At 44.7% G+C, this 27,041-nt stretch overlaps 2 protein-coding genes across 2 annotated transcripts; one reads left to right on the forward strand and one right to left on the reverse strand.

Moving 5' to 3' along the window:
* Positions 1-1,132: 1,132 nt before the first annotated feature.
* On the reverse strand, positions 1,133-9,850 carry Dnali1 (dynein axonemal light intermediate chain 1). The gene is made up of 6 exons (XM_004850984.4): positions 9,652-9,850; positions 9,004-9,149; positions 5,532-5,701; positions 4,250-4,428; positions 3,744-3,908; positions 1,133-1,243 (listed from the first exon to the last, which is right to left on the reverse strand). Exons 1-6 carry the CDS (start codon positions 9,730-9,732, stop codon positions 1,208-1,210), a joined length of 777 nt encoding a protein of 258 aa, XP_004851041.1. The 5' UTR covers positions 9,733-9,850; the 3' UTR covers positions 1,133-1,207.
* Positions 9,851-11,625: 1,775 nt separating this feature from the next.
* On the forward strand, positions 11,626-23,831 carry Snip1 (Smad nuclear interacting protein 1). Its single transcript, XM_004850983.4, has 4 exons — positions 11,626-11,925; positions 12,502-12,604; positions 20,497-21,095; positions 22,435-23,831. Exons 1-4 carry the CDS (start codon positions 11,699-11,701, stop codon positions 22,697-22,699), a joined length of 1,194 nt encoding a protein of 397 aa, XP_004851040.1. The 5' UTR covers positions 11,626-11,698; the 3' UTR covers positions 22,700-23,831.
* The last annotated feature ends 3,210 nt before the right edge of the window (positions 23,832-27,041 follow it).

Consider the following 27,041-nt stretch of genomic DNA (forward strand, 5'->3'; position numbering starts at 1 on the left):
TGCTTTAGCAGCTTCTGTCCCTCACTGAGTTTAAGGGGATCCACCTGGACACGAGTTTTACTGTCAGGTCTAAGGAACAGCTCTTTCCCATGAAGGTGGCACCCCAGGACACTTGCCCAAAGCTGTAACCTCTGGTTTAAGATGAAGTACTGGGGTGTTTCACTTGAAACATAGCTTTTCTTTGGGACAGTTCTGGAAGAACAGCCTGGAGCCTTGACCAGGACCAGTGTCACATCAAAGCCCTGCCACGGAAGGAGTCCCTTCTCGCTCCTCTGAGGAATACTGAGGATTCCAGGCATTCCAAACAGATGGAAATGTTAGTGCCTTCTTAGGAATAGTACTTGTGAAACAACTGATAGTGGACATGACTCAGCTTGCTGCCGTTGCCCACCCTGGTCCGCCCTGAGTTAAAGACTATGTTGCTAAATCAGTTTTCTGAGTCTACAAGTCTGTAGCCTGTAACTGATCATTGATAATTAGAACTGCATGTGAGATGTGGTTACCTCTCTAGCTATTAATTAAACTTAGCTAATTAGGCAGGTTTGAAGTCAGTTTGATTTTCTGCAGAATAAGAACAAATGATGTCTGTTGTCGGCGGTGGGGCGGGGGCGGTGCTGAGTTACAGACAGCTCCAGAGAACACTGGGACTTGTACTCCTGGCAAGCAAGCATTTACTTTCTCCAAAGCTATGGTTTAACTGTGAGCCATGGTTTCCTAACCTAGGCAGTCTGCATCTGAGGAGAAAGGGATCCACTTGACTTGGATAAGGACAAGATGATACAATGTAAAACCATAGCTCTAGGAAGATTTTCTAAAGATTGCATTTCAGTATGGATGAACATGAAAGGTCTGAAGCCAGGGGAGCCCAAGTTAAGGTATGAAATAGACTGAAGCAAAAATTTGAAAGACACAGCTTCTTTGGCCAGAAGCGTATGGTATGGAGTGTTGGGAAACCAGTGGCTTCCTAAATCTCAAGGTGTGAATTGTCAATCTTCAAGACGAACCTGAAGCTGCACACACAAGACTGGGTTACACCACCTCCCAATGTCCTGCCGGGACCCTGGCTGCCAGACTAGGTGCCGTAGTGTGACTCCTGACAAATATGTAGGTGGTAATCAGGGGAGCGATTCGCTTGTTCATTCAGGAAACGAGCTTTTTATTACAAAGGGCTTACGGGTAGTACTCATTGAGACCCATATGGAAATTATCACTTCTTTGGTGCGATAATGCCTTCCAGTTGGGCCTGAAAAACAAAAACAAACTCCATTAATACTTGAAGCTTCCAGCCTAACAAATAGCTGAGAGGTGATAAAAGCCTGGAAGAATAATCCAAATGCTGCCACTCCAAGTGTTATTTTCTTTCATTCCCAACTCCATATTTTCTGTATTAGCTGATTTCTGGCTTGGCATACAGTCTTGCTACATGAGAAACCAGAGCTCTCCTGGTTTCCATACAATAATAGCTCAATGTATAATACAAAGTGTTGAAAGGGAAATTGAATAAAAGTTGTTGAAATAGTGGTTTTTCATTGCTCAGACTTCAGGTCTGAATACGTCTGCTAAGTTAAAGTTAAACATTTGGCTCTCTGGGTTAGAATCCTGAGAGTGCTGCTGGGACCAGAGCTTTGGGAAACAGCAAATTATCAGCCACTGAGACATCTTGACACCCAATTAAAGAAAATTGTTACCAGTAGGGAGCTGTCCATCTTGTAGTAAAGCTTATGACATTTGGGAGTTATTTACTGTGCTTTTCTGGCAGCCAGTACGATAATTTACTGTCATGGTCTGTGGACAGGTCTGTAAGTAGCTATCCTGAGGAGTGCAAGAAGCTTTATTTGTAGTGCTGCTTTGCACCAATAAAAAATACCTGACTTCTAAACAGTCCTTCACCTTGGGGATTACAAGTTTGCTTTTGAACATCTGGAAGATGCTAAGGTACTCAGTTTTGCTCTTACTACTACACTTGATCTTAGCCAAAAGGCCGCGAAGCGATTGCTCTTACTGCTGACGTGGTAGGGGGAACCAAGGAACCCAGACTTATGGCTGAGGAATATGGCTGATAGAGGGCTGTAGTAGGGAAGCAGCTTCAGAGGCTAAGTAAATGCAGACGTCTGGCTATGAAAACTTTTTTTTTTTTTGTACCAGGGATCGAACTCAGGTCCTTCCACCTGTGAGGCAGGCAGTGGAACCACTGAGCTAAACCCCCAGCCCCTGAAAACTTTTAACTTTTGTGTGTTTTGTTTTTTAGTACTGGGGATCGAACTTGGGTCCTTGTGCTTGCGAGGCAAGCGGCAGAACCACTGAGCTAAATCCCTGGCCCTTAACTTTTGTTTTTGTTAAACTCTTCATCAACAAGAAAATCTCTGTCATTTCTGCTGGTGGTTAACACAAAGCCTTTATCGCAAACGGATGGCCTCTTTGGTGTGCAGAGCCACCATGCCTGCCAATCTCAAGGATGGAATGTTGCTCTAAGACTAGGCATTGGGCCAGGGCGATGGGAGAAAGCTGCACAACGTCCATAGGCCATACATGTAGAAGGGCGAGTCTCAAACCTCAGCAAGCCCCAGCATCTCCTGAGACTTTGTCAAGATGGACTGCGGAGTGTGAAGGCCCTTGGTCCAATCCCCAGTATTGCAAAAATAAATACATAAAAGATGGATTGCAAGATGCCAACTACACAGTTTCTGTTCAGTAGATTTGGGATGGGCCAATAATTTCTTATAAGGCCTCACTATATAGTCCAGGCTGTCTTCAAACTTGGGGTCCTCTTGACTCACCCTCTTGAATGCTGGGATTACATGTGTGCCTCGCCTCACTTGGCTTCAACAATGTGTTTTTTTGTTTTGTTTTTGAGACAGAGTCTCGCTATGTAGTAGCGAGATGTATGTATGTAGCCCAGGCTGGCCTCGAACTCACAGCAATCCTCCTACCTCAGCCTCCCAAGTGCTGGGATTACAGGCATGCGCCACCACACCTGGCTCAATAATGTATTTCTAAAAGCTGCCCTTGATAAGGATGATGCTGGTCTTCGCCCTGACCTTTGTGAACCTTTGGCCTGACAGCATAGAGTTACAAAGGCCTGTGGCCTGGCCTCCTGCCCATACAGCCTTTTTTGTCCTCAGCTCCTCCCTCCTTCTACCTCAGGTGGACAAAAGCATGCCACCAGCAACTGGGCTCCACAGAAAACCACTAGCTGCTGGGTCCTTCTGACCACACACTGGAGGAAGTCTCCAGTTTCAAGTCCTTCCCCTCATGGCCTTCGTTGCCTGCCCACTGACTGCCCCAGACACAGTAGCTCAGTGGATGTGAGGAGAGAGCACTTCCACCAAAGCCTGCAAAGAAGACCCTGCCCATGGAGAAAGTCCAAAGACCAGCTCTGAGGGAAAAGCAGCTCCACTTTCTGCAATATTCTCTTACTGTGGACAGGCAACTTCCGGGGGTGAAGGTCTTTCACAGGCTGAGGTATCATGGAGCATCAGAGTCAAGAACAGGTCCACACCCCAGAGGTAGAGGGATGGAGAACCTGGTGATGAACCTTCACCTGCTCCCAAAGCCTCCTTTACCCCTGGGCAGTGCGTGTGGACCAACATTCAAAAGCTAGCAGTGGGTGATAAATGTAAACGTATTGTATACCTAAAATGTACCAATAAAAGAATTTAAGCAAAAAACAAAAAAAGCTAGCAGGAATGAACAGTCTGGCCTGTGAAGTTGGGGCGAGGGCACAGGGCCTGCACCTCCATTACCTTCAACTGCTGATTTGTCCGTTTTAGGAACTGAATCTCCTCATTGTGCTTCTTCTCCTCCACCTGTCGCCTCTCGGTCTCCCTCTTTTCAGTGGCCTCACATTTTGCCTTCTGCTCATTCACTTGCCTCTCTAAATCTTTCTTTTCTGTCTCCAAATCTGCAATCTGAGGGCACAATGCTCTGTCATCCTGGGATATCACCCAGTGGACGGGTGGTGTGGGGGGACTTGGGAAACAGCTGTCCAACCAGACATTGCCAGGGTTTGTACTGCCACCCAGTGGGAGGCCAGTGACTGGCATGGAGCTGCCTTAGGGGACAACTACGCCAAGACTACCAGACTGACCATCAGTAACCTCCGGGCCCCCGGGGTAGTGCAGGGCCAGGGCCGCAAATGTAAGAAGGGAACTCTTGGGAGCAGAATTCAGTGCTGCAGTGACAAGTATGTGGCCCGGAGATTGACAGAAGAGCCTCAGAGGGCCAAAGGGTCCTGGAAAATCCCACTCACTTTTCTCTCCATGTCTGACTTGCCCTGTTCAGCCTGCAGGGCCTTCCTCATGCCAAATGCCACACTGCTCTCGTACAAAGTCTGGTAGGCAGCGATGGTCATACGGATCTCATCCCGGACACGCAGCAGCAGCAGCCCCCTCTCTGCACAGTTGATGGTGACCTCCCGGATCAGCTCATCTTCCGATATGCACACCACAGGATCAGAGAAGGAAGAGGCAAGGGGACATGCACTTTGTCTATGGCAAACCACCCTTCCTCTTGGGAAGGGATCTAGGGTGTGCTCTTACTTGGAGACATGGCCCCAGGGAAGGCTCTGGGGAAGTTGCCTTCTGTGGACCAAGGAGCTGGGCTATGCAGCCACCTTCCTGAAGGTAGCACTTGGGAGTGGCATGCAGTCAGTAAATGTGGGTTGGCTGTGGCACAGGGAGGCTAGAGCTGCAAGTTGTTTGCAGCAGTGGGTCCCTTCCCTTCTGTCCTCAGGCAGAATCTGGGCACTAGTAAAGAAATCTGACCCTTTCAGTTAAAGTGGCTTTTTTGGTTGGACTGATTTGGGGCTGGGAGCAGCAGGATCTAGAGCTTGCTCTCCTCCATAAATACCAACTTGGAGGGCAAACCCAATCATACTGAGATTGAGGGGAGCCTGAGTTTGGAGGGGGTTTGCAGATTAGGGTCCCAGAGGCCAGCAAAACAGGTCTAGGGGACAGCCATTTGACACCAGCACTCAAGGAGGCAGATCTTAAATGCCTTGTGTCTGTCAACTAACCGCAAATCACTCTAGTATTTTTCTAGACCAAGGGCTGAATGTTGATGGATGGGTACAAATATAGAACATTAATTTTCTGATTTAAAAAATTAGTTAATGCTTATTATAAAATGATATCTTTGTGGGCCGGGGGTTTGGCTCAGTGGTTCCACTGCCTGCCTCGCAAGCACAGGGTCCTGAGTTCGATCTGGTACCAAAAAGCAAACAAACAAAAAAATGATATCTTTGAAAGAAACAAAGACTTGAAAATTCTTATCTTACTTCAAACATCTACCAAGAGATAAGGATCTCAGGTTTTCAGGAACACAGTAAGTGGCTAGTGGGGGACCGGTGGGAGAGACAGGGCTGGAAGGGGTGAGGGTGCATAGTAACTGGGTGGGTCAGGTGAAAGGACAGGAGATGATTTCAGAATGGGGTGGGCTTCAGTTCAGTGGTGCTCAGGACTTGGATCTGTGCTGAAGGGGTAGGCAAGGAGTCCAGAGGGCGTATGGTGCCCACCTCCATGTGGCCCACTCACCAAAACACTGTGAGTAGAGCTCCCTGCGCACAGGGCAGATGCCCGTCTCCCTGGCCTGCCGCTGCTGCAGCTTCAGGTCCAGCTGCTCCTGGAGGTGCACCACGTCCATTCTCGTGCTGGGGGTGCTGGACACCTGCTGGATCCATAGCTGTGTGTCTTCTACCCACTCCCTGCAGCATAGACACAGCCAGGCTGAATGGAACCCTGGGCTTGAGAAGGCCCTCTGAGCTCCAAGCCTGAACAGGAGTGAGAGGTAGCTGTGCCACCCACCTCTCAGAATCCCCCCCCGCCTTTTCCTTGAAGTGTGGGTTCCAAAGCCATGCCCACCACATGCCTCCATAGAGACCCTACTTCAGGGATGGATAGGTGGGCGATCTCCACTCTAAGGGTCCTCCTAACAGATATGTGGTCGTTTTGCTTGATGTGAACAGAAGGCCCAGTGGGAGTTCCCCACTGGTTTGTGGGGCAGAGATACAGGGCACCATGGACCCTATTTAAAACAGAAAAAGGCCAATACGTGTGTTGGGGTGGGGAGGTTCTTGAAGGGGGGTGCTTGTGTGGGCTCCTCATCATGAACCCTGTGTTGGAGGCACAGCAGGCCCTGGAATGACAACGTTGAGTTTGAGGTCAGAACCTCCATGGAGTGGAAAACTTCTGTGACATTGGTGGGAAGGAACCAATTGACAGATCACCCCCTCCCCTGACCTCCATCTCAGAGGAGATCCCAGTTTCTTTCTGCCTGTTTCCCCTTTTCATCACAGCCTTCAAAAACTGCCAGCTGGGCATGATGGTACGTGCCTATAATTCCAGCACTCTAGAAGGCTGAGGCAGAAGGATCACAAGTTCCAGGCCAGCCTGGACAATTTAGTAAGATCCTGTCTCAAAATAAAACCTGAGGGGGCGGAGATTTAGCTCAGTGGCACCGCCACCTGCCTTGCAAGCACAAGGTCCCGAGTTCGATCTCCAGTACCAAAATAGAACATGAAAGGGGCTGAGGATGTAGCTCAGTGTGAAGGGCCTGGGTTGAATCCTCAGTACCGATGCTGGGAAAGCTATGCTGCCCACTTATTACAGAAAAACAGTTGAAAGGGCATGTCTGTGATAACTGTGGCTTCGGAAGAAAAAATCTGGGTAAAGGGATCATGTTGGGGAAGAAGGTTCTTTTATACAGGATTCTTCAGGAAGGCTTCCTGGAGGAAATGACACTTGAGGAAGAACTGAGTGAAGAATTGAAGGGGACCAGGAAATACTGGAGGAAGAGCATCCTTGGTGGTGAGAACAACAATGATCAGGGCCTGCAGTGGGTGAGTGATGATGTGTTTCAGAAACCACAAGAGGGTCCTGTGGCTTTAGCACAGTGAACAAGAAGGGAACTAACAAGTAATAAGAGCAGGGATAGGGCTGGGTATGGTGGCGCACGCCTGTAGTCTCAGCACTTGGGAGGTTGAGGCAGGAGGACTGCCATGAGTTTGGGGCCAGCCTGGGCTACATAGTGAGTTCAAGGGTAGACTGGACTACATGGCAAGACCCTGTCTCAAAAAACAAAAAAACAACAAATAGATCAGGGTCCTCACCCCAGAAAGAATGGCTGCTATCAAGAAATCAACCAATAACAAATGCTGGCGGGGGTGTGGGGAAAGAGGAACCCTTCTCCATTGCTGGTGGGAGTGTAGACTGATGCAACCACTGTGGAAATCAGTATGGAGATACCTCAAAGAACTAGGACTAGAGGTACCATTTGACCCCGCTATTTCCCTGCTGGGGATCCTCCCCAAAGAATTAAAAGAATCATACCACAGCGATATATGTGCACCCATGTTTATAGCAGCACAGTTTGTAATAGCTAAAGCGTGGAAACAGCCCAAGTGCCCATCAACTGGAAACTGGATAAAGATGTGGGTTTTTTTATAAAATGGGGTACTACTCAGCCATAAAGAATGAGAAACTAGAGCCATTCATAGCTAAATGGATGCATATTGAGGCCATACTCTTAGGTGAAATAAATAGGACACACATGTGTAAATACCAAATAGTTTCTCTAGTGTGAGAAACTGAAAGTGTAAATAAGGATTAAAATGATTAAAACAAATAATTGATAATTTGAAATAGGAAAAGGTCCAAAGGTGCAGGGGTGGTGGGAGGGGAAGGGGAAAGGGAAGAAGGGAAAGGAAAAATTATGAGAAAAAAAAAAAAGGAAACGAAATCTATATAAATAGGGAAGGGTGTAGGGGGTGAAGGGTGCACAGGTAATCGGGGAAAAAATAAGAACCAAGATACTTATGTACAGGTAAAAGCACCCAATGATAAATGTAAATGTATTGTATATCTAAAATGTACCAATAAAAGAATTTTTTAAAAAAGATTTTAAAAACCCACAAAAAACAGATCAGGGATATAACAGCTGGATGATGCCATGTTTCCTGGGCCATCTGGTCAAGGTGGGAAGCCATCACAGGGCCCCTGGTAGAAGACTGGCATGATCTGACTTATGATTAAGGGTTAAGGAGCCGTGTGGCGCATAGACTGTAGGAGCAGAGTGGAAGCAAGTTTTCAGGCAGGAAGCCACAGCAGGAGTACAGGTGACAGATACAGGAGCGAGATGGCAGTGGCAGAGGTGGTGAAGAGAGGTTGGATTTGGGAGATAATTTGAAGGTGGAGCCAAAAGAATTTGTTAAAGGAGAGGACACATGATGTGCCTCACCAACAGCCAGGAAAGGCAGCCTGAGTCCCGAGTAGGAAGAGTGGAATGAGTTGGAGGAGGAAGAGACTGTGGCTTAGTTTGTTTCCATTTTCTTTTTTGTTTGATACCGGGGATCCAACTTGGGACCTTGCGCTTGCGAGGCAGACAGTGGAACCACTGAGCTAAATTCCCGGCCCTGGCTTAGTTTGGACATATTGGGGTTCAGCTCTCTGTTGGACATTTTTTGTTGTTGTTTTTTTGGTACTGGGGATCGAACTCGGGTTCTGTTGGACATCTTGATGAAGATACTGAGGAAGGAGTGGACCATATGGCCTAGACTAGCGTCCAGGGGAGAGGAGAGTGCTGGAAATACACATTTGGGAGCCATCAGCATACAGACAGCATCTAAAGCCATGAGATCGGCTGAGAATACTCAGGAAATGAAAGCAGATTGAAATAAAATTTGCTGACAGCCTCCCAGGATTCAGACAGATGAAAACTAGGAGCTATGGGCAACTGGGAGGAAACTCCAGCCAGGACTAGAGGAAGTCATGCCTTCCCATGTTCCTAGCTCTGGGTTACAAAACCCTGTGTTTTCTCCCAGCCACTAGTCCTGCTTTATTTTTTTTATTTTTTATTTTTTCTATTTCTTTTTTTTTTTTTTGGTAGAAATCTACCAATTTTTGTTTTTGTTTTTTTTTGTACCAGGGATTGAACTAGGGTCCTTGAGCTTGCACAGCAGGTGGCGAAACCGCTGAGCTAAATCCCAGGCTATTTTTTATTCTTTTTTACCTTGGGGGCAGGATGGCATTCAAGATTTCTTCTGCCTGCTTTGTAGGGTCTGGAACACAGGAAGTTGAGGGGAGCTTGGCTTTGGGAGGCTGTGGGACTGTACTGGAGGGGCCAGGCTGCTGGGGGCTGACTTTCAGTGGCCGAGCCTGAGAAAGAAAGTGAGGGCAAGAGATGAATCCACACATCCTGGGCCTCTGGATTGCTTCAGGCCTCCTGCACATCCTTCCCATTCCCAGCCTGTTTTTCCCATCTGTCTTCTCAGCAGAAATGTCTCAGAGCAGAAAGAAGCCATGAAGAATCTCTGGTCCCAACCCAATGCCTGAATGGATGTTTCTGGCGTGAGCGGTCAGGCCTGTGCTCTGCCCCCTCCAGTGATAGGCAAATCTCTGCCTGATCTTGGACCCGGACACCGTGAATGACAAACAGCAAGCCCCATCCATCTCCGAGTGACTTCTTTCCCATCCTAAATCTCTCCGCCTGGGTCACACACGAACGACATCTGGGCTTTTAGTAAACTCTCCCCCTTCCTGGTCCCAATTCCCTTTACTGGCAGTCGCTGTCCTTTGGGATTTCTGACCCTCTGCGCGGGGATCTGCGTTTCCTCATTCGAGCTTCCGGGCTCCTCCGTCCCTTGAGACGAATCCTTACCTTGGGGCTCCGTTTCTCCGTGTTCCGGCTCACTAACACCGGCCTGTCATACTTGAGCAGAGAGTCGGTAGGGGGAATCATGGCGCCGTGGGGGCGACAGCTCCGTAGCTGCCCCTCTAAACCTGGCCTTGTTTGTCGTCACCATGGAAACCCTCTCTCCCAGCCCCTGGCTGGGGCGGGGCTTCGGAGAAGGGTAGGGCTGGCAGCGCTTGGGTTTCGTTTTATTTAGCTTGCACCAAAAACTTCGTTGCTTGGCTTCCTAAGGCCTGCTCCTGGATCAATTAATTGGTCGCTCTCCTATTCTTGGAAGCAGGGAAAATAGGGGTTCGAATCCCTGCGTCTGCGCCTAGTTGGCACGTTGAATGGGGTAGGCAGAACACTGCTGAGCCCCAGTTTTGTCACCTATAAAATAGAAGTCATTTTCCAACTTCTCGAGGAAGGCATCCAGTATTCCAAGGGTTTAAAAAATATTTTTACAAATGTACTAGTACTGCTGAGCGTGGTGGCGCAAGCTTGTAATCCCAGCACAGGGAGGGTGAGGCAGGAGGGTTGCGGCGGGTTGGAGGCCACCTTAACTACAAAGCAAGGCCCCGTCTCAAAAAACAAAAACAATACAAATAAAGTGGAAGCCGGACATGGTGGCACATGTGTGTAACCTTAGCACTCTGGGAGACTGAGGCAGAAGTATCACATATTCGAACCCAGCTTGTACAATTTTGCGTGATCCGGTCTCAAAATAAGCAGAGTACGGGGCTGGGGATTTAGCTCAGTGGTTCTGCCGCTTGCCTCGTAAGCGCTAGGTCCTGAGTTCGATCCCCGGTAGCAAAAAAAAAAAAAAAAAAAAAGCAGAGTACGGGGGTGGTGGGATGTGGCTTGGTACCGAAGGCCCTGAATGCAAGCCCCAGCACAGTCACAAAATAAACATGAAAATAATGGAAAAAAAAGAATCAAGATATATCATGTACAGGTAGAAATTATCAATATGCACATCTAAAGTGTACCTATAAAATTAATTTACATAAGGAAAATAATGAGCAACTAATTGTAAATGGACCCCGGGCAGCTGTGCAGCCTGTAATCCCAGCACGCACGAGGTGGGACCAGGGTAGCGAGGTGCTGAGCCAGGAGGTCAGTTGGAGGTCAGCCTGGGGCACATAGCAAGACGGGTCTCAGAAACAAATAATAAATGTGTAAATGACAACATAGTATAAAGTTCAAGAAGTGGAAAAAAAAAAAAACAAGGGCTGGGGATGTTGTTCAGAGGCACCGTTCCTGCCTGGCTAGCGCAAGATCCTGAGTTTGATTTCTGTTACTGGAAAAAAAATTGAAAAAGAAATGAAAAAAAAAACCAATTTCGGTGGTTACTACCAATGATTGCATTTCCGTCTCACTACTTCCACACTTACAAGTAATCAGTTTGAGCACCTTTTTGTATATATTGCATTATTGCTTTTGGGGGGGGTACTGGGGATCGAACTCTGGACTTTGTGCTTTCGAGGTAGGCGCTGGAACCACTGAGCTAAATCCCCGGCCCCCCCCCCCCCAAAAAAGTCGGATTTTCCGTTTGCAATATAGTTTGTAAACAGCATTGCTAGTGGGCGCATATAATCCACTAATTGGCTAAAAAATTCCCTACTGCCAGGCACTTGGGCTATCTCCGTGTGGTGTTTGTTTTGGGTGAGACAGGGTTTCATTATGTAGGTCACGCTGGCCTTAAATTTATTGTGTTGCCCAAGCTGGCCCCGAAACTCATGGCGATCCTCCTGCCTCAGCCCCCCGAGTGCTGGGATTACAGGGATGCACCATTGCAGCTGGTGTAGAAGTTTGCTTTTCAAATTTAAAACTACCGCTCTACCCGCCCGCCCCCGGCCTCCTAGCAGGATTTACTACGGCCCCGCCCATCAGGGCGTCACGTATCCACCTTCTCCATCGTGAGGGCTGCTGGGAGAGCGGAGACGGAAGTGCCCATCAGGGCTCTAGTTCGTCATTTCCTTCACCGAGCTCTGCGGAACGGTCCATTTTTGTTTGGCTCGGTTAAACTCGCGGAATGAAGGAGGTGAAGAGCGAGCGGGAGCGGGGGAGCCGGCGAAGGCACCGTGACGGGGACGTGGCGATGCCAGCGGCGGCGGTAGTGGTGAAGCAGGAGCGCCTCAGCCCAGAGCCCGCTCCTGTCGCCCACCGTCGATCGGACTTTTCTGGCTGTAGCCCGTCGCCGCCGGCTGGAGAGCCCGGCCGCCCTGGCCACCGCAGCAGCCGAGCCCGAGGAGGCAGCCGGTAAGTGGAAGAAGCAGCCTGGGATGGTAGAGCTTATTGAGAAAAGAGCACGGGGCAATGTCAGAAACAGGCCTTGAATGCTCTAGAAGAGCGCTGCAGCTTGTACTTAATCCTGAGGTGGTGGGGCTCACTAAAGGATGTGTAGTTCAGAACCTGTCATTTGCGTTATAGCGGGGTTATAAGTGTCTAATGCCTAACGGGCAGGATCTCGCCCCTTCACTCAAAGGAGGAATGTGATGAGAAGGAGGTGGGATAAGGAGGAGGTAGAAGCACAAGACGTGCTCATGGATTGAATATGGTTTTAGGGGGAAATGGGGTGTTGGTTATGAGGGAAAGAAAAGGCAAGGGTGACTTGTGATGGTGCCAGTGAGTGAGAAGGTTCAGTAGACAGTTATATGTGGGTCTGAAACTCAAGGGCGAAGTCAGGGCTAGGAAAGTGAAGCCCCCGACTTTTAGTGGTCAACAGAGACCTTTACAGTTGTGTTTCTGTTCAGTAGTCAACCTGATACTTAAAGCTAATTTATGTGAGGGAAGGGAAATGGAGATAAAATCCTGTGTGTACCACGCTCTGAATAGGTCCCCGGCCAAAAAGAAAAACAAGTCCTCAGGGAGAAGAAGCAAATCTCCTCGGAGTAAGAGAAGCCGAAGTCCTCACCGCTCAACAGTCAAAGTGAAAGAGGCAAGTAGATTGAGGTGTTTCGATACTGGGTCCAAATCTAGAGACTCTTCCTGTAATAGCTAAAGCGTGTTTTCTCCATCCAGAAACTGGGTGTTTCAGGTTTTTCTTGCTTGTTTTCTTTTTCTTTTTTGGTACTGGGGATCGAACTCAGGTCCTTGCCCTTGCGCAGCAGGCATCGAAACCACTGAGCTAAATCCCGGGCCCTCTTGCTTGTTTTCTTAAATTAAGCCTTTTATGTTGAGGTGATTGCAGTTCACATCTGAAAAATTTGAATTGGTCAGAAATAATATAGAGAGACGTTCTCTACCCTGTTTCTTTCAGTGGTAACATCTTACAGAACTATAGTGCAGTGTCACAACCAGAATGTTATTACTGGTACAGTCAAGATACAGAACATGTCCATCATCACTACAGGGATCCCTCATGTTGTCTTTTTATAGCTACCTCCATTTCTTTCCCACCCTTATTCTTCTTTAGCTCCAGGAAGCTTTTCATCTATTTTTCACTTCTCTAATTCTGTCATTTTAGATTTGTTACATGAATCATTATATGTAATATTTGGGAGTGGATATTTTTCAGTCAACAAAATTCTTTGGAATTGTATTTTATTTTTTCTTTGGAGTTTTTTTCAGGTTGTTGCACTGATCAGTAGTTCGTTCATTTTTTTTTTTCTTTCTTTTTTTTGGTACCGGGGATTGAACTTGGGACCTTGCGCTTGCGAGGCAGGCGGCGGAACCACTGAGCTAACTCCCCAGCCCAGTTCATTCATTTTTATTACTGAATGGGATTCAGTGGTCCAGATTTAACTATGTGTCCATTAAGGAATATCTAGGTTGTTTCTAGGTTGGGGCTTTACACCTGCTTAAACATTTGTGCACAAGCTGTTGTGTGAACATGCTGTTCCTCTGGGTTAAATGCCTAGGAGTTCAGTGGCTGAATTGTATAGTAGCTGCAGATTTAAATTTTAAGAAATTTGGTGTATGGCTGAATTTGTAGTAGTCTGGGTAGTTCTGGAAGCCAGGTCCGAGGCTAGATGTCAGTAGGTTTGGTTCTTTTGAGACCTTTCTCTTTTGTATGCAGTTGGCTGCTATCTTTTTTTTGGCTGCCTTCTTGTGATGTCTTCATGTCCCTCTCTGTTCATAGGCTCTCCCCTTGTCTCTTCTTACAATGACACTGGTGGTATTGGATCAGGGATCCACCCTCACTGTAACTTAATCACATCTTTACAGACCTTGTCTCCAAAAATGATTACATTCTAGGGTACTGGGGTTTGGATACTTTAGCGTATTAATTTTGGAGGTCACCATTTAGTCCATAGCAGTGGCTATACCATTTTACATTCCTACTACCAATGTATGAATGATCCAGTTTCTCTGTATTTTCACCATAATTTTGTGTTACTATTTTTTATTTTAGCCAGCTGCTAGGTGTGTAGTGATAAAGCATTATGATTTTAATTTACATTTCTCTAATGGCTAATGATTTTGAACATCTCAGTCCATGGTCTGTTTTCAGTTTATTAAATACAGTATACGATGTGAGACTTATGTTGAAGTCCAGTTTTTGGTCTGTGAATGGTCTGTGAATGTGTATTTGCTTCAGCATCATTTTTACTTCTTTGGACTGCTTTTTGCTCCTTTGTCAAAAATCAGTGGGTCATATATGTATTTCTGTGTCCTCTATTCTAGTTTATTGTTGTTATTATTGTTGTTTTCTTTTGGGTACTAGAGATTAAATTTAAGGCTTTCACACAGAGCTACATTCCCAGACATTTTTATTTATTTATTTTTGGTGAGTTTTTTTGGTACTGGGGATCAAACTCAGGACCTTGCGCTTGCGAGGCAGGCACAGTGCCACTGAGCTAAATCCCCATTTCTTTTATTTTATATTTTGAGAGTCTTACTAGTGATCTTCCTGCCTCAGCCTCCTAGAGTGGCGGGATATAGGTCAGCACCAGCAGGTACAGCAAAGGGTAAAACCTGATTAGAGGGTTTCAGGAGAAGATAGAAAGAAAGGAATGGGGAATCGATGTTAAAACTTTTGAGGAAGCCGGGGATTTAGCTCAGTGGTTTCGCCGCCTGCTGCGCAAGCGCAAGGACCCGAGTTCGATCCCTGGTACCAAAAAACAAACAAAAAAACTTTTGAGGAGTTTTACTGCAAAGAACAGTGAAGAAATGGAGTGGAAGCTAACATTTCATGGGGTAGAAAATGGTGTCTAGAGAAGAGCATGTACCTATGTTGATAGAAGTGATAATGGGGCATAGATATGTAGGAAGACTCGGGACCTTGCACTTGCGAGGCAGGCAGGTGGAACCACTGAGCTAAATCCCTGGCCCTGGAGTGATATTCTTGATAAGAGAGCATGGGATCAAGCTCCAAGATTTAGGGATTAACTTTTGATAGCACAAATATTTCACTTAGGGTCCCAGGAAGGGAGGATAGAGTATGGGTGTAGGTACTGATAGGTGGACAAATAGGGAAAGAGCTCTTCTGACTGTGTAAGGAGAGGATAGGCAAGAATGTGTTGGAGATTGAGGAGAAAGGAGTGGAGCATTCATCTGAGACAGTGAATGGATATGGGAGCATAGGGTGATTGTTGAGCACCCTTAGGAGGCTTGGAATCGTCTATCTTAAGACCAGTCAGAGGGCTGGGGATATAGCTCAGTGGTACCATGCCTTCCTGGCAAGTGCAAGGTCCTGAGTTCAGTCCCCATTACCAGGAAGGGCGGGGGTCAGTTGCTTTTTTCCAGCCTCATTCATCTGTTGGTGCTGGTTGTTGGCTTGCCAGGAGTGTGCAACACAATGGAACATGGGTTTCAGTGTGTGTGCAAGGGAGTGATCGTGCTTGACTATGGAAGTTGAGTGAGACAGGACGGGGTATTGAGAGGGTGAGGGACTTGAGCAAAGGTAGTAGGATCAAAGATTGGCTTGCTGGAATAAGGATCATTGTAGTTGGGATAAAATGTGAGCTGGAAAGAATGATGGGTAGAAAGAAGGTTCCTTGAAATGGAGATTATAGTGTAGTAGGTTTGCAGTTACTGGAAATGAAAAGGTCTGTTGTAGCCAAGGGTGTGAGGTGATGGGAAGACATATCAATGGAAGAGAGAAACTAAGAGAATAGAGAGGCCAGAATTGGAAAGGCAGCCTGTATGTTATTGAAATCACCAAGAGTTATCTTGGAAAGAGTAATGAGCTAGGAGGAAAATGGGCAAGAAATGAGAGGAAATGGGTTAGGGATAGTAGATGACATCATCACTGAGAGAAGCGGGTGATAATGGTCCGTGGGATTCAGAACTGGGGGTTTTAGGTGAAAGGGAGGGTTGGTAAGCGTTCTAGATTTGGCAGTGAGCAGCATGAAAGACACCTGCCATATGTCCAGGCCCAGATGTGGTGTTGGGAGTAGAAAAACCACTATCATTTGAGAGAGCTGCAGGGCTGCATTGTTCTTGGGGCTGAGGGAAGGTTCTGTTAGAAAGGGGAAAAGCACTGTGAGCAAATGTTGAGGGTGTAGGTTTTGCTTGTCTTTCAGTTCCAAGGGTGTAGTAAGGTACAGTGGTTTCAGGAGTTGAAGAAAGATAAGATTAGGGACAGAGTACTGGATGCACAAAGCTATGTAGGGATTATACAAGGGAAGTGGAGGTGATGGTGAGGAATATAGCTTCTTTAGTGACTGACTCTTAAACAGGGCTAAAGGGTGTAAAGAGCTTAGGCCTGGCAAACTCAACACAGGTGGCGCCTTGAGTCATGTTTGGTGGTTGGAGGGGTCAGTGCCCGAGTCTCTCTCTGGATGCTTGTCTTGAGAGGCTAGGAAAATTGGAGTAATTGAATGATACTCTGAGCAAGCAGGTCCCCATTTGACTCCTGTGTGTAGCAAGGAGAAGGCTCTGGGGTGAGGGGCAAGACCTTTGTCCCAGTGCTCAGAATTTCCTCCTTGCCCCTCTTCTGGAGGATCAGCCTTGCTGATGCAGGGTTCCCTCTTCAGGGGAGAGGCTTCACATCGGGGGAAGGCAGGACTTGATGATTGAGTATGGTTATGCCTTCCCTCACCGTCCTTGCCCCAGATGATATAAGACTTCTCTTTTTTGCAATGGTGTTTTTTTGTTTTTGGGGGGTTTTTTTTTGGTACTAGGGATCGAACTCAGGACCTTGCACTTTTGAGGCAGGTGCCGGAACCACTGAGCTAAATCCCCGGGCCCTGTTTTTTTGTTTTGTTCTGTTCTGTTTTTCTTTTTCTCTTGCCATACCGGGGATCGAACTCAGGCCCTTAGACTTTTCAAGGCAAGGGCAGCTCCACTGAGCTAAATCCCCAGCCCTGTTTGTTTTTGAGACAGGGTCTCACCACATAGTAGTCCAAGATGACCTCAAACTCGAAGTGATCCTCCTGTTGGGATTAGGAGTATGTGCCACTACACCAGGCTGCAATGATGTTTTTGGAGTTTTGTTACAGTGTACTTAGCAGGTCAGTATGGAGCTCAGATTGGTCTTGAACTCCTGCCAGTCCTCCTGCTTCAGCCTCCAAAGTGCTGGGATTACAGGTGTACACCACCCCCCCCAAGCAGTAGATTTATTTATTTATTTATCTATCCATTTTAGGATTTGTTTAGCTTCTTGAACCTTAGAATAGACACTTGTTATGAAAAGTTCCATTTGGTTAATGTTTTAGTGTGGAGAATTTCAAACATTTAATGAACCACCGTCTGTCATTCACCATAAGTAATTTTGCCAGTTGATTTTGTATCTGCTATTCTGAAGCAAGTTCTAGACATACCATTTCATCTGTAAATATTTTAGAACTTAGCACTAAGAGAGAAAGATTCTTTAAGGAAAAAAAAAAAAAAAGACAAACCACAAAGCCTGGAATGGTACATATCTGTAATCACAGCATTCTAGGATTTGAAATCCCAGTATTCTGGTAGGCTTAGGCAGGAGGATCACAAGCTGAAGTCCTGACTGGGCAACTTAGTGATTTAATGAGACCTTGTCTCAGAATAAAAAATAAAATACGGATTGGGATATAGCTCAGTGTTAAGGCCTGGGGTTCCATTGTCAGTGCCATAAAACAAAATAAAAACCCACAAATTTATTAACCCACTTAATTTTTGAAACAATATTTAATTGTAGTATACTTAATCTTAGCCAAAAGGCCAAGGAGCAATTTTGGGTGATAACTTTTTTTTTGGTACCGGGGATCGAACTCAGGTCCTTGCGGTTGTGCAGCATGCGGGGAAACCACTGAGCTAAATCCCCGGCCCCCCAAGGAGCAATTTTAATTGTGATATATAACATAAAATTTACTGCCTTAACTATTTTTCAGTGTTCAGTTACTTGTATTAAGCACATTCATATTGTGCAGCTGTCACCACCATCCATTTCTGGTACTTTCAATCTTACAAAACTGAAGCTATACCCATTAAAAACTTTTTTTCCTTCCCATTCCCTAGTAACCACCCTTTTATTTACTTTCTGTATGGCACTTCATACAGGTGGAATATTGCATCATTTGTCCTTTTGTGTCTAGCTTATGTCACATAGCATAATGTCCTTTGAGGTTTATTCATGTTGTAGCAAGTATCAGAATTTTCTTCCTTTTTAGGATTGGATAATATTCCATTGTGATACATCTGTCATCTGTGACAGCACCTTTCGTCTATTTTGAATAATGCCACTATTAACTTAGATACACAAATATCTCTTCAAGACCCTGCTTTCAATTCTAGAAAATAAAATTACTGGACCATATAATAATTCAAATTTTTTATTTTTTGAAGATACATCATATTGTTTTCCATAATGGTGATACCATTTTATCATTCCTGCTAATAGTACATAGTTTCTTTATGTTTCCACCAATATTTGTTATTTTCAGTTGTTTCTTGTTTTGTTTTGTTGCCTTGGGGATCAGTCCCAGACCTTGGCATGCTAGGCAAATTATATCCTCAGCCTCTTATTTCCTATTTTTTTTTTTTTGGTACCGGGGATTGAACTCGGGACCTTGTGCTTTCGAGGCAGGTGCCGGAACCACTGAGCTAAATCCCCGGCCCTATTTCCTATTTTTTAATAGTAGCTATCCTAATGGGTATGAGATCACTTAAATTTTATTTGGTGCTGGGAATTGAATCCAGGGCGTCCAGCAATCCTGAGTGCATACTCTACCACTGAGCTACATCCCTAGCGTAAATTTGATATAATCCTCTGACATGAAATATCTAGTCAGTGTCCATATTTCTCTGACTGGCTTCTATGTAAGTTTTACTGTTCAAATCAGGATTGAAATTTAAGATCTACATATTGCTTTGATTATTAGTGAGAGTAAACTTCTGTTTGGGTATTTATTAGACTTATTTCTTCTGAAAATTGCTTGTTAATGTCTTTTGATTATTTTTCTATTGAATTATTTGTCTTACAATTTATTTTCTTACTGCTATATAATATGAAAGTTTTTCTACCAGGCTGACTTTCAAAGCATTATTTTTCAAGAAATGATGATATACTTCTCCATTTTTTTCAGGTCTTTTAAAAAATGTCACTGGACATGGTGGTTCACACCTATAACCCCAGCACTCAAGAGGCTGGGGCAGGAGGATTATGAATTCAAGGCCAGTCTGGGCTACATAGCAAAACTATGTCTTAAAAAATTTTTTAAAAAGAAAGAAAAATTATGAATAAATTTTTACAGCCCCTTCCCCCAGTAGTACTGGAGATTGAACCCAGGGACTTTGCACGGAGCTTTTCCCTATCCCTTTTCTGAAATTTGTTTTGTTTTTTTTTTTGGTACTGGGATCAAACCTGGGACCTTGGAGTTGCAAGGCAGGTACCGGCAGCACTGAGCTAAATCCCAGGCCCTCCTGTTCTAAGTAGTTTTGAGACAATCTTGCTAGGTTGCCTAGCCTGGCCTCCAGCTGGTGATCCTCCTGCCTCGGCCTTCCAGAGTGCTAGAATTACAGGCATGAACCACTGTACCCAGCTCCAGGTTTCTTATGTCTTCTAATGTTTTTGTTGTGGTACTGGCTGTCATGGGATTTTTTTTTTGTTTTTTTGTTTGTTTTTTTTTTAAAGAAACTCAGTGTCCACGATCTTTATTAGCAGTTTGTTGCACAGGAACCCCATGCCTTCCATGTACCCAAATTCCAGGTTCCCCAAAAGAAAATAAGTGTTCTGCATAAGCCATATTATTTGACAGTTGAGACGCAATGAGAAACTCTAGACACGGAACCCTCCCCAAATCCAAGTTCTCAGATCCCAACCAAGGACCAAACTTACAAGTAGATCTTCCGAAAGATGGGGATCATGTTTCTAAATTTATCCTAGCTTTAAATAATTTTTATTACTGTTCAGAATTACTATTATGAAGCCAGGAGTGGTGGTACATGCCCGTGATTCCAGCACCCAAGAGGCTGAAGCAGGGGGATTGCCAGTTCAAGGTCACCCTGGGCTGCATAGTGAGTTCATTGCCAGCATGGATTACTTAGCAAAACCCTGTCTCAAAAAAAAAAAGTTGTGGTTTTATTTTTGGCATACGAGAATGCTAGCTTTTGTCTTTATGTATTTAATATGTAACTACTTAACATCCTTTGTTCTGTTTTCTCTTTATACTTCTTTGTAAATTTGTCTGTGGTTTATACATATTCTGAAAAGGAGGGTATTTTTTTTTCTTTCTGTATCAGTTTTTATGCACTCTGGAAATGAGCTCGTGCTGTTAGACCTATAGATAAGTAGCAGCATAGCACATAATCTTAGTGGCCTTGTGAGGGAACATAACTACCACAGATTGATTACCTTGCATTTGTGGGAAATTCTGTCCTGAATGCTAAAATCCAGATCCCCAATGACTCAAATGTAGCTTGTTCATAGATGGTGGGTGGCTTCATGTCCTGAGTTTGTTTGGATTTCAGGAACATGAGGATCATCCCTGGAGAGGACGGGAGAATCGGCAGCACCGAGAACCATCCAATCAGGAACACAGGAGGGGTCACAACAGTGACCGAGACAGACACCGGGGCCATTCTCGCCAAAGGAAAAGCTCTGGTGAGAGGCCTGGGAGTGGGCCACCTCAGGAACGGGAGCGAGACAGCCAGAACCTGCAGGCTCAGGAAGAAGAGCGGGAGTTCTACAATGCCAGGCGACGGGAGCACCGCCAGAAGAGTGAAGGCAGCGGAAGTGGTAGTGGTGCTCAGGAGTTGGTGCGTCGGCCTGGTGGCAACAATAAAGACAAAGAGGTGCCTGTTAAAGAAAAACCAAGCTTTGAGCTCTCTGGGGCTCTTCTTGAGGACACTAACACCTTCCGGGGTGTAGTCATTAAGTACAGTGAGCCCCCAGAAGCTCGTATCCCCAAAAAAAGGTGGCGTCTCTATCCGTTTAAAAATGATGAGGTACTCCCTGTTATGTACATCCATCGACAAAGTGCTTACCTTTTGGGCCGGCACCGGCGCATCGCAGACATTCCCATTGATCATCCATCGTGTTCAAAGCAGCATGCAGTCTTTCAGTATCGGTATGTATATCTGTGCAGGAAGCATCTGAAACACTAGCAGACACTGAATGTCTTAGTTAGGATTACTGATATTTGCTTATATGTACAGTGGTACCTCAATTCATGAACTTAATTTGTTCCACAATTCTGGAAAAGATGCCCACCTTCATGTTCGTGTGGGAAACATGGCCGCAGTCATGTTCATCACCCAATGCAGAGTTCACAGGCAAAAACAAAATTTTGCCAAATGCTTCTGTTTGCAAACCAAATTGTTCACAAACAAAAGTGTTTGTGACCCAACATACCAGTGTATACGCAGAATCCCATACCTGTCACATCTAAGATTAGATTTTTTTTTTTTTTTTTGAGACAGTGTCTTATGTAGTTCAAGCTAAACCTTGAATGCACTATGTAGCGCAGGCTTGCCTTGAACTGATCCTCCTGCTTCAGCCTCTGAAGTGTTGAGGTTACAGGTGTGTGCCACCACGTCTGTCAATCAGTTATTTGTATAAGAGCGTTGAACTTGGCGTCAGAAACCCAGATTTTGAATTCTGCCATTGCTCTTTTCCAAGTGTTTGATGCCGAGACAGCCACTATCAGGGCCTATTTCCACCTGCCTCACAGGGCTGCTATGAAAGTTAATGGAAATACAACTGAAAATGCCTGGCATACATGGTAGCTGAATCTGCACCTGCCTAGCTTACATAGTATATCTGTGTGTGTGTCGTTTTTTTTGGTACTAGGGATCGAACTCGGGACCTTGCGCTTGCGAGGCAGGCGCTGGAACCACTGAGCTAAATCCCCGGCCCACATAGTATATCTGTTACTATGTGGCCCTTAGAACGCTCCCATGAGGAATATATGACCAGTGTTAATATTCCTCTTTGACATAAGAGAGAACCAAAGCTCAGAGCCAGGTGACTTGCCTAATAAATGATCAGCATACCAGAACTCTGGCTCAGATCTAGCTCCTTGACTCTGCAGTCCAAGTCCACTCTTTTCCCATTTGGAATGGAGCTAAAATATTTTCAAATATAGGCAAAAAAACGTTTATTGATGATACACAGCAGGTTTGCCAAGAGGGCTGAATTTTGCATTTCAAGCTTTTGATCTACCATGGATTCATTCCGTCCCTTTAGCAGCCAGTTTTTTAATTACCATTTCTAGTGAGTGTATTTAAACTATGGTACTCCCAGTTTTCCTCTCCAGCAGTGTTTTCCCGTTGATTTCCTAGTTTTAACTTGAATTATGTTCAAGTCAGATTACTTACATTATCTAGGCTGTGTATAGACTTTAGTTAGAGAAGGCTAGATATCTGAGGGAGGATTTTGCTCACTACTTCTCTCCTTTATCTCTCTAGGCTTGTGGAATATACTCGTGCTGATGGTACTGTTGGCCGAAGGGTGAAGCCCTACATCATTGACTTGGGCTCAGGCAATGGAACTTTCTTGAATAACAAGCGTATTGAGCCACAGAGATACTATGAACTAAAAGAAAAGGATGTACTTAAATTTGGGTTCAGCAGTAGAGAGTATGTCCTACTACACGAGTCATCGGATACCTCTGAACTAGACAGGAAGGAAGATGAGGATGACTATGAGGAGGAAGCAGTTTCTGACAGCTAGCAAATTAAGAACCAGAACTACTGAGATACCTTTTCCTTCTTGGAATGCTTTGAGATTGACTCAAAGAGCACTGTGCTGCTCTCTGTAATGCCTCTTACTGCCTTAAGTCTTTCTTCTGTTGCTGACCAGCTTACGTTACAGTTGAAGAACACTGACTTACGTTTGTTCAACTTTTTCTGTGGCACATCAGCCACATGCCTGTGGGTATTTTTTTCACATCTGCTACTGAGGAAACTAAACCTTTGCTTAAAGGAGAAGTGTGGCTTGTTCTTTTTGTACAGTTACTTTATTTATATAGTTGTTAAGCTTTGTGGATCAAGAGTTTTTGTTTTTGAGGGGGAAACCCCTGAGCAGAGAATTTTACTAAGCTTTGGTGGTCACCAGAACACCCTCCAACATACCAAAGCTTCAACCTGGTTGAGCTCTTGAGTCAAATTGATTTTGCACTTAGTGTATACTTTTTGTTTAGGGTTTTTTTTTGGGGGGCGGGCTACCACATGACCTCATTATTGACTGTTAAACAGATGCTTTATAGGACCTGCTGAAGCACTTGACTGTATAAGAAGATCTTGGCTAATACCAACAGGTGCTCACTCAATATGAGAGGCTGAAATGGGTTGTGGATCTGTTTCCTATGAGAAAATTTCTGATTTCTCTGTGGAACATGTACATAACAATTTTGATCATCTTGTTTGTTCTTCGGTTTTCCATTTTTATTCAAACATTTATTTTTTTTCTTTCTTTGAGAAATACACTGTCACCTGACAGGGTCCTTGCTTTAGTCTAACAACATGTATATATGTCTAAAAGGAGGCTGTGTAGCTTACACATCTCATCTTTAAAAAATTGTTCAGAGAGGTATTTACCTCCCAAGGCTGGAAAGCAAGGGGATTCTCCCGTTTTCTAGTTTTTCACTGTAGGACAGTATGTAAGTAGAAAAGTATTAACTACTTACGTAAAATATATGTATATATACACATATGTGTGTATATACTATGTAAAAGAGCTGCATACTGATTTTCATATGTTTTGTGATAAAAATATAATACCACATGGGCCTCCCTGCATTTGAAGAGCGGGTTTTCATTTCTATGTATTTTTGGAATAAATAAAATTTGTAAATTTAGACCCATTTCAAAGGGTAATACTGTACTTTCCTAGCATAGACGACCTTGTATCCATAGGTCTGTTTGTTGCTAAAGGAGCCTTTGTATCAGTATTTTTTTTTTTTTGGTACTGGGGATCGAACTTGGGTCCTTGTGCTTCCAAGGCAGGCGGCAGAACCACTGAGCTAAATCCCCGGGCCCTGTATCACTATTTTTGAGGTAAGGACAGGTAGTTATTTAGGGTGTTGGGAGGAGAGACCAGGAAATAGTGAAAAGAAGACCCATACCTGTCCCAGAATCCAAGACCTCACATCTCAGCAACTGGGCATTGGTCACATCCAAGTAGCAGTACATTTATGAACTGGCAGTGAAGGGTTTTTTCCTTCCTATAGTATTCAGAACTTTGGGTGAATTATAGGTAGTTGGCATCTCTCGCACACAGTGAAATACCATCCCTACCATTTTGCTGTCAGGTGATGATGGGGCAGCAGAGGGACATGATGCTGCTGTTAATTCTTCCCTGTTAGAACACTAAGTTGGAATGCTGCTAAAGCAGATTGTCTTTTCCGTTGGTTTTGCATTATGGCCTCACGTTCCCACATGTACTCAGCCAAAAGTTGGCTCTTGCATGGGAGGGCAGCTCACTGATGTTCATTCAAAAGAAATTAAAAGATCCCCTCTGATGAGAGAACACTTAAAGTCAGATGAAGGGAAACTGCAACCACCAGTGGAAGAGCAATTAGCATCTTATACTCAATGTGTTCTGCTTTGGCCACTGTTTTCTTCGCTTTCACAAATGCCATAGGTCACATGTTAATATGTCTAAAAAGCAGATTTAATGAATTTTTCTCTTCACCCAGAGATATAAGATTGTCTCTTTGGGATTAGGCATTCATCTGAATCTCGTTCTAGGGACTCTGTTGTGTTCTGCTTACAACTGCTGCCTGGTAGCCTTGGGCTTTGCTTCAAGACACCTTACTGTTGGACCCTGGCTGATGACTGCTTTGCTTACATTTTCCAATAAGCGGTCCCAATTACATAGTGAACATTTCTTTTTTTTTTTTTTTTTTTTGGTACTGGGGATCGAACTCCAGTCCTTGTGCTTGCACAGCAGGCGGTGAAACCACTGAGCTAAATCCCCAGCCCAAGAGATTCTTAATACCAAACATTTGGGGAGGTGTCTTTTGGTTTTGTTTTCCTTTTTTTTTTTTTTAGGGACATCCAAGTAAAAGATACTATTTCTAAAGCCTAGAAAAACTCATGTTCATCTTGGGGATTTGCAACTTTGTTCATCTTTCTCCCCATTGACTGGCTTGCCTACAAATCACTGCTGTCCAAATCAAGCTGAGGCCAGCCCTTTGCTTCGGAGCCCTCCCCCATGTCCACTGGTGGTCCATGGTTCTGTAGAGGTAGGGAACAGTGTTTCCTCCATCACTCCTCTTCCTAGTCATTTGAATTCTCATTCAACATCGACAAAGGACAGCTCATGAAGTACAACTAGGTGATGAAACTTTCAAATATTTTTATTGTATTCTGATGATGAAGCAGAAATAATTGAGATAACGGAAGATTTAAAAAAATTTTTATTGTTGTATTGAGTATGCCAGTATACAATATAGCTGTTTTAAAAAGCTTACAACTTAACTACATATATCATATCATTTGATATGATGCAAAGATGGTTATATATTTAAACATCTCTCGTGGGAATTAGTTGTGGATCTGAGGAACAGAATGATGTCATTAATTGGAGCCTAAATATGATATATAATGTGCCAGCAATGCTTGCTTATGAAATGACATTCTGGGTATGTGAGTATACATCAGGTGAAAGGCTTCTTGATTTCAATTAAAATTTTGGAATTTAAAGCTTCATTTGGTCTCTTGGGTAGTTTCCTACTGAAGGATGATCAGACCTTCAGCTACCTTTTGGAGGGAATGATGAGGAATAAAAAGAGACAATTTTCAAGACATAAAAGGGGAAGTGAGAGAAGACTTGCTTCTAGCTGACAGATTTGAATAAAACTCTGCTTTGGCCCACTTTTATTAGCCAGTGAGAAGCGCAAGAAGAGGGGTAGCATGCTGTTTCAAGAAACAGCAACTGTGGAGAATAGGTGGATAAGGATTAAGTTAACTAGGAACCAGATTTTTCTCTACACCCAAATGCCAGAATATTGACAACTGTCCTCAGCAAATGCTGTCTTGCCTCAGGGGTGCCAGGTTATTGGCATTCCACCCATGGGGCAGAGCAAGCAGCCTTCCACTACTTCCCTGTTCCTGAAGAAAGATAACACCCACCTCGAGAATGTAAGGTCTGAGTTATGTAGCCTAGTTAATCCCCAACAGTTTCCAGGGTATTTATCAAATGGGAAACAAGATACTTTCTAAAACTGAATGGTGAAACTCTCAAATAGTTGTTCTCACTCTTAAGTAAAGGAATCCAATCAGTTGCCCATGCTAGCAGTTGATTTATAGCTGTGAGTCAAGCCCAGGGAGCAGTTACTGGAATGTGGGGTGCACCTTGTGGAAGAGGTGGTTTGAGAATTTTTTGTTTGGAGGGGTGGTACTGGGGATTAAACCCAGGGCCTTTACACTGAACTACATCTCCAGCCCTTTTTTTATTTTATGTTTTGAGATAGTACAGTAGATAGATAAGTTAACTAGATACCTTTTAGGCAGTTAGACAGGGCTGAGCCTGAGGAGCCAACATGGAGGACAATCAAGACACATTCACTGAAGGTCCGCACTGTAAAAGAGAAACTACCACACCCACAGGGTGCACTTCTCCGAAGGATGAATAGCAGTGATTGATACTCTAAATAGGTATCAATCACCCGGGTGGGGGGCCAAGGTTTTAACCCACCCTTTCCAGGAAAGAGCCTTGACTTGCCCTTACTGAAAATCTTTTTTTTTTTTTTTTGGTACCAGGGATCGAACTTGGGACCTTGTGCTTTTGAGGCAGGTGGTGGAACCACTGAGCTAAATCCCTGGCCTAAAATTCATTTTTTTTTCTTTTGTTTTTGGTATCAGGGATCAAACTTGGGTCCTTGCGCTTGCTCAGCAGGCAGCAAAACCACTGAGCTAAATCTCTGGCCCCACTGAAAAATCTTTGTAAGCTCCCTATGTGACTTGCTTCCCCATCGGATCCCCATTAGTCAATATTACCTAAGCCAGTATACTTGTCACAATCTTATTGGTTGTTCATAGTTTTGTCCAATTTGTGATTTATCATTGGA

Source organism: Heterocephalus glaber, unplaced genomic scaffold (genome assembly GCF_053883595.1).
Source record: "Heterocephalus glaber isolate CG9 unplaced genomic scaffold, H.glaber_assembly_v1.0 deba00001452, whole genome shotgun sequence".
Classification (NCBI taxonomy): Eukaryota; Metazoa; Chordata; class Mammalia; order Rodentia; family Bathyergidae; genus Heterocephalus; species Heterocephalus glaber.

Excerpts from the sequence above, each read along its gene's own strand:
- Dnali1 (XM_004850984.4), bottom strand. The coding sequence starts at position 9,732 with ATGATTCCCCCTACCGACTCTCTGCTCAAGTATGACAGGCCGGTGTTA. Across the intron at positions 9,150-9,651 it reads CGGAGAAACGGAGCCCCAAG|GCTCGGCCACTGAAAGTCAG; the intron begins GTAAGGATTCGT and ends TTTCTTTCTCAG. Across the intron at positions 4,429-5,531 it reads GCTCTACTCACAGTGTTTTG|ATGAGCTGATCCGGGAGGTC; the intron begins GTGAGTGGGCCA and ends GCATATCGGAAG.
- Snip1 (XM_004850983.4), top strand. The coding sequence starts at position 11,699 with ATGAAGGAGGTGAAGAGCGAGCGGGAGCGGGGGAGCCGGCGAAGGCAC. Across the intron at positions 11,926-12,501 it reads CGAGCCCGAGGAGGCAGCCG|GTCCCCGGCCAAAAAGAAAA; the intron begins GTAAGTGGAAGA and ends CGCTCTGAATAG. Across the intron at positions 12,605-20,496 it reads CAACAGTCAAAGTGAAAGAG|GAACATGAGGATCATCCCTG; the intron begins GCAAGTAGATTG and ends TTTGGATTTCAG.